We start from the raw sequence: 11078 nt of genomic DNA, 5'->3' as shown, positions 1-11078 counted from the left end.
CCCTATCTCTCTGTAGATGTCAATGGAAGAAGTCAGAAACGTACTATTGTGGAGGATATTTGTGGCTACTGATAGTGTGTGTGTGTCCATAGTGGCGGCTTGGTGAGTTGTGTGAACTTTGTGAGTGCATGAGAGGGAGGTACGACTGCATGGTGAGCTGTGTGAGTGAGTTGTGATGAGGTATGGCTTCATGGTGAGCTGTGAGATGGTGAGGTGTGGGTGAGCATGTGGTTGTATGGTGGTGTGTTGAGGTCATGGGTGAGTTGAAGGTGGGGTGTGGCTGCATGGTAGTGAGGTGCGGGTGAGCATGTGGTTGGGGGCGGTTGCATGGTGAGGTATGAAGGAGACATTGAGCTTTATATGGACAGTATGAGAGCTATGGGATGGGAGTAGTGCATGGGTGGAGGTGTGGGTGGTGTGCAGGTTGTGGGCGGGCTGTGTACGAGCTATGTGCGGGTTGTGTGCAGGCTATAACATTCAAGAATCAATCTTATTCAAACTCGAGGTCTCATCTGTTACACATATACCATACTACTACCAATCTTCAGCTTGGTTTCCATAGAGTTTTTTTTTCTCAAACTCCACTTGCAGAAATGTCCCGAACAATTTGAGAAAAAAACTTTGTGGAAACCAAGCTAAAGATTGGTACTAGTATGGTATGTGTAACAGATGAGGCGTCGAGTTTGAATGAGATTGATGTTGTATTTCTTGAATGTTTCTGACTTCTTCCATTTACATCTACAGAGAGATAGGGCTACGGTTTAGGTTGAGATTTAGGGTTTCTCTAAAATTCAAAATCTGTACATGGAAGGAAAATTGTGTTCTAGCTTGAGCCATAGTCCACAATGAAATCGTATAATTCAAAATTGTGTCTAGATGTCAATGGAAGAAGTCAGAAATGTAGTGTTGGTAGCCACCCCATTACAGTTGCTTTCGGTTGATCCGTCACTTTTGACAGAGAATCCCGAAAATAATATTGAATTTCGTAAGCTTTCAATCGATATGCAGGCTCCCAAGTATAATCCTCTTATGGTAACATTTGAAAAAAAAAATCTATGTGATTTTTGGGCAATACTATCTGTACTCTGAAGATGACCTTCCATCCGCAATGTTTGAATCTTATGATCCATTGATTGATCAATGGGAAGCCCTACCTAGTCCCCCCTTCCTCTATGCATATGACATTTCTATGGCGGGAACCACAATTTATGTTTATACAGGCCATGGTTTTTATTGTTACAACGTGAACAATATGGTATGGGATTCTCTTATCCGTTCAGCTATTGAAATACCTATCCACCAACCACTGCTGCCTGATATTGAAACAAAGTTCATGCCTGCGTAAAAAAATTACAGAGAAAAAGATTTTCAAAAACTTTCTTAGATACTGAGTAGGAAAAAAAATGGTGTCACATAAGTTTCAACCAAGCAACCAAGCAAAAAAGGAAAATGTACTAATAAAAACCTAAAATAAATGAAATCCAAAGAAAGATCAAAATCAACTATGAAAGCAATCTATAAATAAAACATAATCAAACTAAAATTCACATTAAAACAGACTCAAAACAAAAAACAGAAACACTTTGGAACATTGATGATTCACTTTCCCACAAGACGTGGCTCAAGTGGTAAAGAAATGGGAAGGGTTTGTGGGAGGCTCTGTTTTTTAATTCATGGTCTGGTTTTGACACGTGGCAAACATGCCTCCCCTGTTCTTGCATGCTACACTACGTGATACTCCGTCCCACGTTTTGTTAGAGCGCAGCGCGTGTCCAACTAACGCTAATTAAATTAATGCAGGCTATATAGCCTTTGGATTGGGATTTATACAGTCAAAAGTCGTTTTTAAATCTAAATAAGATGTTGCATTTTTATTAATCCAATATTTTCAAAAATAATAATAATAATAATATAAATAAGAAAAAAATTAAATAAATAATTTTTTTCTTATTTATATAACAAAAATTATTTAATTTATAATAAAATTTTTATATATTAATATTTCTTTTAAAAAATTAAGGATCCCTTTGACCATATATATTGCAAAAAAATTACATTTTTTGAGACATAAAAATTGTTTGAATATTAATTTTTAAACCTAATACATAATCTTTAGTAAACCCTTAAAGATCAAAATCAAAATCAAAGGCTGTTTGGAAAATGTTTTTTTGTTTTTTGTTGCCAAACGTGTGGAAAAAATCAGTTACCAAACACGGCTTAAACATCTCATTCGTAATCTCTTCTTCAGTGAAGGATGAAACAGTCAAGCAAGAACAATTAATACAATAAAAACAGCCATAATATATAGTTTCAAACAAGGGGTCTCATCTCTTCACTTTTCTCTTCTTCCCTGGGAAAAGGGTTTGCAGTTTTTTCAGTGGTAGGTGACTCCAATGAGGCCTTCTTGTAGGGTTTGTTATCGGGCAAAAGCTTCAAAACAATCCCCATGGCTATCAGCAAGAGCCCGCTCCCATGCTGCTCGGTTAATGGCTTAGTGAATATCAAATAAGATAACAGTAACGTCACCGCCTTTCGAGCCGTGGTCACCTGTGATCAAATTCAATTGCAGAACCCCGAATCAAATTCATTCTTTCATGCATTCAATGTGTATGAAAATACCATGTGCCATTTCCTGTGACCAAATTTAAATTCTCAGAGGAGAATGGAAGTCTTCAGGCTAGTATTCAATCAATGCACAATATTCCTTATGAGTGTAAATTGACTTAATTGAACTGGAAGAGCTTGTGGGATGAATGTACCATGGCGGTTGTGGCAGCACCGAAGATGGCTATGAGGGAGAGGACCGAGACTTGGCCGATGAAGGTGGCCATGGCTTCAAACACCAACACCCCATACACGTACAGATGCTGCATGGAAATTAATAAAAAGACTATTAGAAATTTCTACTTTGGTGATCTGATTACAGAAGGAATTAAATAATCATCTTTTGGTCACCTGAGAACATGAATTCCATGCTTTGAACAATTCTCCTGTGAAAAGCATTGGTGGGATCAAGAAGGGGAGACCGATGACGGTTGAGCAGAAGAGCATCTCCATCTGTCAATGGAAATGAAGCAAGGGAAACAAGGTTTCCATGAAAACTTTTTTCACACTTTCATTCCAGCGTGAGAGAATGTCAAGGAATGCAGATCACCTGAGTGGTATCGGGGTTTAAGGTAAAGATGGCTTCTTGCAAGTTACCAAGAAAAGAGTCCATGACCAGGGCACCAGACACCATCAAAACACCGATCACGCTGAAATTAGGCGATGTGTGAGCATCTGCTAAGGTGAAAAGGATCAAACCCACCACTAGAAGTACTGCAGATACGTATTCATGAGCAGGGTATTTGCGTCTTAGGCCCGGGATGAATGCCCCCATTACCATCACAGGAAGAACCTAAAATACCAAAATGGACCTCCAAGGCATCAGAAAAAGTGGACTTTGTTTGGTTGCAGAGAAAAGCTAGGATAAGTAAACATTTCTAATATTTTTTCCCCTTGTTTAGGAATTGGGACTAAAACAGAAAACCCCAGCTCAAATGGGTGGGCATCACAGAAGCCAAAAACATCACAATCAAAATTCTGGTTTCTGTCATTTTCCTTTTGATTTCCTCAAACATAGTGGAAAACATGAAATGGGAATTTTCCATTTACCTTGGTGGATTTGAACATGAGCTGAGCAGGGTAATTAAGAAAAGCCAAAGACCCTTTGGTGAGTCCATGAGAGCCCATAAGAACAGCAGAGAGCTTCACATAAGTCTTCCATGGATTCACCATTTGCTTGGTGGTGAAACCCTGGAAGTAAATCAGAACAAGGTACACAAAACCTTGAACAAATGTAAAGTACCAACCATAGCTGAAATTAAAACAAAAAAATCCCAATAAAACCCAAAATTTGAAAAGCTTAAAAAATCAATCAATATCAAATGAAACAGATCACATGCAGAAGCAGCAGAACTGACCTGAATTGGAGCCTGTTGTACACATATTCCTGAAATTCAGCAAAAAAAATTAAATGAAATTATTAGCTGTTGAGATCTTCACTGTCAATGGTACACTAGAACAATAGTAGCATCAAAAAAAAGGAAAAAGGGCAATTCAAGGGCATTAAGCTCAGAATGCTACCAAAGATTTTGAAGCATCCAAAATTTTCATTTGTTTTGAAGTAGAGATTAGAATGGAATGGACAAAAATGGGTCCCATGCAAGATCAGATAAAACCAAAAAGAATTGTTCTATGACGAAAAAAATTAGAGCAGGTAAGGATTTAAGATCTTTAAGCAATGAAAATGATTTTTTTGGAAATTTAATCTTGAGCCCTGTTTGGCTGCCAAGAAACGGAGGAAAAGAAGGGAAAATAGAAAGAACTGGAAAAACAGAAAGCTGACTCTTTCCAGAATTAGTTGGCTGTAAGTCGGGTTAGCATTTTTCTTTCCCGGAAACCAAACAGGAGAAAATGTAACACTTCCAAGTTTTCTTCTTTTCTTTTTTTCTCAGAAACCAAACAAGGGGTGAAAGAAACTAGGAAGTTCAGTTTGGCATTTCTCTTTGTTTCCTACCCAAAAAGGAACACACAAGAAAAAAAAAACACAACACACCCAAGTAGCCCCAAGCTTCAAAACCTCTTCAAAACCAGTTTTCTTTCGTTTTCTAGCTAACCAAACGGAGAAAATACCTCACAAATGCCATTAACAAGGTAACCAAAGAAGAACCCAGAAGAGCAAATGAGGAATTGCTGCCATTTGGGTCTGTCAGAGAGAGAGATTCCGAACAGGGACCGAGCTTGCTCCTCATTCTTCATTGTATTCTCACTGTAACACTGAGAAAAACTGATCAACCGTGGATCAAGAACAAATGAAGATGAATCAAGTTGGGTTTGCACTACAAATTTGCATGTTGACTCCTAAGAAAACAGAGACCTTCTCTGTATATATATATATATATATTGGGAAGTCTGAAAGCTATCGCCTGATCGGTTTGATTACGTTAACCAAAAAGAGTATAAAAAGCAGGGAAGTTATGGGAATCACACCATTTTTCCTCTTTCCTCTTTCCTCTTTCCAAACTTCCAAAGAGGAGAAATAGAAGGAAAAAGGTAGAATTTTCCTTTCTGCTTTTTATTGCTTTTTCATTTAAACTGTTTTCAGTATTTTATGGGTAGAAAATTCATTTTTCAATTTTTTTAGTATTTTATATATAAAATTTAATTTTCATACATATTACCTGATATTTAAAATAAACTAATTAGAAAAAAAATATATAAGAAAAAAAAATTAATTCTAGTAAAAAATATACATAAAAATCAAATATGATAAATTATTTAAAATATTAAGACTTATCATTTTTTTTAATTTGTTTTTAAAAAATTATTTCTTAATTTTTAAAAAATATTATCAAATGAGTTTATATTTTTTTTAAAAAAAAATTAGTGAAAATAATTTCAACTTATCCTGATAATCAAACAGTATTATGAATTTTTAAAAGTATTTTTTTACTTTTAAAAACAAAAAAATGTTGATTTAATAAAACAATTTATGAATATATTTATTCAAGTAGGTGTAAGCCACGCAAGACTTACAATATTAATTTATTTTTAAAAAAATATCAAAAAAAAGTAACAAAAAAGGTGGTAGAAATTTAATAATAAAAATAAAATAAAATGTACGGGAAAATTGTCCACCGTGTCCTGGACATCCATTTCTCAGAATATCATGGGGACTGAGTCAGCTAAGTGTACTGAAAGGCATCTAGATATTGAGGCCCTGTTTGGATCCTTAGGAAAATTCACCATTCTCTAAGAAGCATGATAAACCTTTCATCTTCCCAATCTCTATTCAACCGGTCATATGGGGTCTGAAGAATTTAATGGAAAGAGTAAGAGACGAATGAATGCATGGGGAGACTGAAATCAGGAAAATAAATTTCCAATAAAATCAATTCAGTTGACAATTGTGAATAGGCAGAGGGTGTGAATGCACATGGCAGGATTGCCAACCCATTTAATTCTTTGGTACCATTTTTTTACCTATTATTTTTAATTAAATTTTTTTTTTCCCAATTATGAAATTTTGTCATATGGTTGGGAATTGGAGAAGCATCCCACATGTCATTTTCTTAGGACAAGAAGAATTAAGACTTCAAGAGTTTGAACGTCTGGCATTTTTTTAGGAAGTGTCCCCTCACCTCACATTTTAATTTTTATATAGTAATTAAATACATAAATAATTGGCTAAAGAGATGAAATAATCCCGTATTTGTAAGTTGCTCCGAGAATAACCCACTTTTAGTATAAATACTTTTTACCATTTCAAGTATTTATTTGTAAATTTTTTAAAAAAAAATCATTTTTATAATAAAATAATAAAGACACTTTTACTAAAATGAAACAGAAAAGTTATGGACGATTAGATTTTCAAATTTGGGTTTTCAATTATAAATTTTATCATAAATATATTATTTTTCTAATTTATGATTTTTAATAATATTCTTATAAGTGTCTATTAGTTTCCATGTCAATAATCAAACTTGTTTATTCAAAATTTCATCTAATACTTCGTGAAATTTTTGTAAAATCCAATTACCGATATTTATGTAATTTTTTATACATAAATCACGGATTAAAATGAGTTGACAAATTCCTTCTATCAATGATAATTATAAAACTAAATTTTGATAATATGTATATATATATCACTAATTCTATATTTTGTTCTAAAAATTTTGAGAAAGGATGCAAGTAAAACAAATTAAAGAAGAGACATAAAATTGAATAAAAACAATGATTTAAACTTAATAAATTTGTTTTACCTATTTCTTTCATTTTATTTTATCCAATTTTTTCTTCTCAATGTAAAAACTAAATAATTTGAAAGTATATTATTTTAATAATATTTTTATTTTCTTTTATATTTTTTTATGATAAACCAAATATAAATCATTTTCTTAGAATCAAAAGTAATTTAAGACAAGGAAAAACATTAAAAATAAATAAATTTTTATATATTTGGCTTAACATGAAATTATATATATAATCAAATAACTTAAATTTAGTTTAAATTTTGTATATTTTAAATTATTAATTTTTATATAAAAAAATAAACATAAATGAAATGAGTTTTAAAATATATATTAAAATAATTTATTAATTTTTATTTTTATTTTTTTCTTTTTATTTTCCATTCTAATGCAAATTTCCTTTAAATTTTTTGTAAAACCAAAATAAAAATTGTGTTTATCATGGGTATTATAGTGCTTAAAGCAATACCATTCAGGAAGAGTTATGTGTTTGTATGATTAAGAAAAATAGAATTATATTTTAATTTTATAAATCAAAATAACAGGTAAATATATTTTATGGGATAGTTTTTTTTTTAATTAGGTTGTTGTATTAAGTCTTATTTTGAAAAAAAAAATGAAAATATTTTAGAAGTAGCGACCATGTTGGGTGTCTGGTATCTCATTTTTAATTCATTCAATTGGATAAAAATTGATTATTGTGGATGTTAGTAAAAATGAAAATATGTGGTATTATTTTCAATAAGGCAATGAAAACTAGTTCTGAACTCGAGGTCACTGTCGGTGGACAAGGCCCATTCATATTCCCTACAAAATTCAAAAGCCCATTTACATTCCAACACAGCCCGCATCCCAGCCCATATTGGTAAAATCCTCACTGCACTTTGCATCGAGGGTGTGTTGGTCATTTCATGCGCATGACCACCTCCCTCCCTTAACAATCTTCCAGATTTCAAGCTTTCAACCGAAGCTGCACCGTCGCCCACTTCCGTGAACTTGGGTGGCGGTCAGCCACCTAGTGAATCTTTTTCCAAAAATGCCCCTGTTATTTGTCTAATTTACAAACAAATCACCCAAAAGCTCATCCTCCAAAATTTCAAACACTAAGACCTCCAGCTCCAAAGCCATTTCTTCCTCTTCCTCCTCAAACTTTCGCCACCTCCCTCCCCTCTCCATATCTCTAATACAAGCCTCCTTCTCAGTCTCCACGCCCCATTCAAACTCTCCCTTCAACCAAGCTTCTGCTATCTTCAATATCTCGGCATCTACTTCCTTATCCACGGTTTGATTTCCTCTGCTTATTTTCATCAATTCATCTCTGAAGAACTCTAATAATAGATCATCATTCAAATTGGCTTTACTAAATTCTACCGACCCCGCTGCTTTCACTTGATCCAGTAGCTGCATTGCCTTCTCTTCGGCTTCTTCTTCTTCTTCATCCCGAATGAAAAAGGAGAATGGCTCTGCATCTTCAGTGAAGGGACAATCAAGTACTGAAACAGGGCTGTGCTGCTCTTTCTCCTCACATCGTAACTCACCCTGTCGTTTGTTTGATACATCAAATTAATTAATTCTACATACATGTACATGAAATGAAATTAACATATCAAAGATCCAAAATTAAATTTTGCAAGCTAATATTTGATTGGCTTAGGAATTAAGAGACTCCGCTTCCAAGTAATTGGTTTGGAAGCTTCCAGACAACAGGTCATGTGCTCTGTTTTCCGACGTGGCATAAACTGAGCTTCTATACAATGAGACAACTACGAAAAATTACCTGGAAGTTAAAGTAATTCGGGTTCAACCAAGTCTAGACTACAGAGTCATGATTTATGATTTCTAGATTAGGCAATCATCCAACGGTTCTCACCCGCAGACGCACATAAACATTTTTATGTATGCGAAACACTAAAAATAGTTCTCACCTTGGGGCCCACCGCATCGATGCTCATTGTCGTCCTCGTTGTCGTATTTGCATTCCCGTCGCCGACACCTGGTAAATACTTTTCTCCCACTTTGACCGCATTCGCACCTGAGTACTCCTCGGAGTTGCCGCTCCACGACTGCACATAATCCGCGGTAAAATCACTCCCGCACCAGCTAGAACCGTTACTACTGGTTGTGGCGGTGGTGGTGATGGACCCCGTTGAATCCGACGGTGCTGATTTCTCCTCCATCACGTCTCGGAACGATCTCATCCGCACAATATCCTTAACTCTAATAACTGTTACCGTCATCCCCCGCTCCTCGGTACTATTCCTCCTCCAAAACCTCCGTTTCAGGCTTCTTTGTAAAAACGACGGCGACTTAACGGCGTTGATCACGATCTCCGAAGCCTTCTGAAACGCCGAGATTGTCGTCGCCGCTGCCGTGGATCGGCTTCTGAGAAATGTACTTTTATTGTTTGAATTTGATCCTCTTTCTCCGCCATCGCACTCGAGAAGGTTCCGTACGGTACAGTGGCTCGCTTTGCGAGGAAAGGATTTGAATCCGTTTGACGAACATGAATTCGAATCGTCTATAAGGAAATCTTTCAGCATTCGAGGTCTACGCTCGATTTGAAAATGCCTTCTTTGCATCGAATTGTCGGTGTATGAGAATGAAGAATTCAAGGCAGACATGGCCTTGAAAAAAAAAAAAAAAACTGCTCCACGAGATGCAATATAGCGAAAATCCGTAGAAATTTTTTCTCGAGAAAGATCCTGTACTCAGATCAGATTATAATCTTCACAAAATAAATTGCCCGAGAAACAAACGGAAGCTGCTTTAACCAGTAGAAATAAAACTGAAGAAGAAGGAGGAGGAGGAGGCAATGCATGCATCCGACCGCAGTGATTTGATGATCTGCACCGTATTAATCAGTGACGATCACTTGGTTTATCTTGTCGTGGTGGACGCATCTTCTATTAATGAACGGTTCCACCACAGCGCATAAATGTTAATCAGGCCATCACCTCTCTCTTCATTTTTTCCACCTCCTAAACCAAAATAATATTTGAATGAGAGGACCGCTTCCCAGTCAGAAATTAACTCTTATCATTGGTTTACAGTTCATCAGTTTCTGAAGGTTTTTTGTCGTTTAGCTATTGTAAAGCAACAGAAAATGCCCACGTGGCTTCTTTATGCCACTAAACGTCATGTGCAAATAGCTAGTTTTAGACGAGGTGGATCCCAGTTGGAGGCATCCCATGTTGTATTAATTTCCAGCCACGAAATTTGCTAGAAGATTTAAGATTTTTTTTTTTTTAAGTCAATGACGTGTCTCCCACGATTACATAATTCTTTATTATCTATAGCTTCTTGTTAAATGTGATTAAAAAGTTTGCTTTACAAAGGAAAATTGTAGGCCTTATGCGTCAATTGATTTGATAATGGGACATCCCTTGGCCAATAGAAACCAAAAAGAATAATTTTTTTTAGATTCTTGCCGTTTAAAGAATTTTCAAATAATTTTTATGATACATCACAACAATTATTTATGGGATTTAATAATTCCTAAGAACAGATCCATTCTTTTAATTATCTGTATTTGGTATGATATTTGATTTGGTAATAGTAATAAAGATAAATCAAGCATATGCCATATTTATGAAAGTTAATGTAGTGTTAATAAATTATTTAATAAAATCCAATGCACGTTTTCAAGTAACTACCAAAATTAAGCTTGTGATTTGTGCATGTGGCTTTATCACATCCTCAACTACGGAAAATGATTGGTTTCATATGTGGTATACAAAATATAAATAAAATTTTTATTTAATTTTTCTAGATAAAATATTTAATTTATTATTATTGTTATTATTATTGTTGATATTTGTTTCATTCTATTATATGGAATATTAAATAAAATATTGTTTGAGTTTTTTTTTTTCATTTTTTAACTTTTCTTAACATATATAAGACATTATTTAAAAAATATATATATTATAAATATTTTATAATACTTATATATTTATAAATTATATTTATTTTTAATAGAATTTAAAATTTTAAAAGTAAAGAATTAAAAAAAAAAAAAAAAAAGAGATGGTTATGAAAATTTATTATATTCATAAACAAAATATGATTGGGACAAGGATGACCTATCCCAAACCTTATAATAATAATAATAATAATAATAATAGTGGGCTAAATATTTTATAACCTTGATTGACACTAATAGGGTTATTTCAAATAGAATAACTTTTATAATGGTGAGAGAGGGATATTTTTGGAATAAAAGTAAAGTTATGAGACATTTCTTGAAAGAAAATGTTGCCAAACACATTGTACTTTTATTACTTT

The 11078-nt window shown here is 34.1% G+C and overlaps 2 protein-coding genes across 2 annotated transcripts; both read right to left on the bottom strand.

Moving 5' to 3' along the window:
• Positions 1-2203: 2203 nt before the first annotated feature.
• LOC100242001 (UDP-galactose/UDP-glucose transporter 4) lies at positions 2204-5090 on the bottom strand. Its single transcript, XM_002273054.5, has 8 exons — positions 5032-5090; positions 4675-4818; positions 3963-3991; positions 3655-3856; positions 3155-3397; positions 2956-3057; positions 2760-2867; positions 2204-2547 (listed from the first exon to the last, which is right to left on the bottom strand). Exons 1-8 carry the CDS (start codon positions 5032-5034, stop codon positions 2311-2313), a joined length of 1068 nt encoding a protein of 355 aa, XP_002273090.2. The 5' UTR covers positions 5035-5090; the 3' UTR covers positions 2204-2310.
• Positions 5091-7505: 2415 nt separating this feature from the next.
• On the bottom strand, positions 7506-9811 carry LOC100854402 (uncharacterized). Its single transcript, XM_003633885.4, has 2 exons — positions 8720-9811; positions 7506-8333 (listed from the first exon to the last, which is right to left on the bottom strand). Exons 1-2 carry the CDS (start codon positions 9413-9415, stop codon positions 7848-7850), a joined length of 1182 nt encoding a protein of 393 aa, XP_003633933.1. The 5' UTR covers positions 9416-9811; the 3' UTR covers positions 7506-7847.
• Positions 9812-11078: the final 1267 nt, after the last annotated feature.

The sequence above is a fragment of the Vitis vinifera genome, chromosome 15 (assembly GCF_030704535.1).
Source record: "Vitis vinifera cultivar Pinot Noir 40024 chromosome 15, ASM3070453v1".
NCBI lineage: Eukaryota > Viridiplantae > Streptophyta > Magnoliopsida > Vitales > Vitaceae > Vitis > Vitis vinifera.
This window is presented reverse-complemented; position numbering and strand designations above follow the sequence as displayed.

Coding starts and splice junctions, on each gene's coding strand:
- LOC100242001 (XM_002273054.5), bottom strand. Junction 3,992..4,674: donor TTGTTAATGGCATTTGTGAG/GTATTTTCTCCG, acceptor GCTGAATTTCAG/GAATATGTGTACAACAGGCT. Junction 2,868..2,955: donor CATGGAATTCATGTTCTCAG/GTGACCAAAAGA, acceptor ATTTCCATGCAG/CATCTGTACGTGTATGGGGT.
- LOC100854402 (XM_003633885.4), bottom strand. CDS start 9,415: ATGTCTGCCTTGAATTCTTCATTCTCATACACCGACAATTCGATGCAA. Junction 8,334..8,719: donor TCGATGCGGTGGGCCCCAAG/GTGAGAACTATT, acceptor AACAAACGACAG/GGTGAGTTACGATGTGAGGA.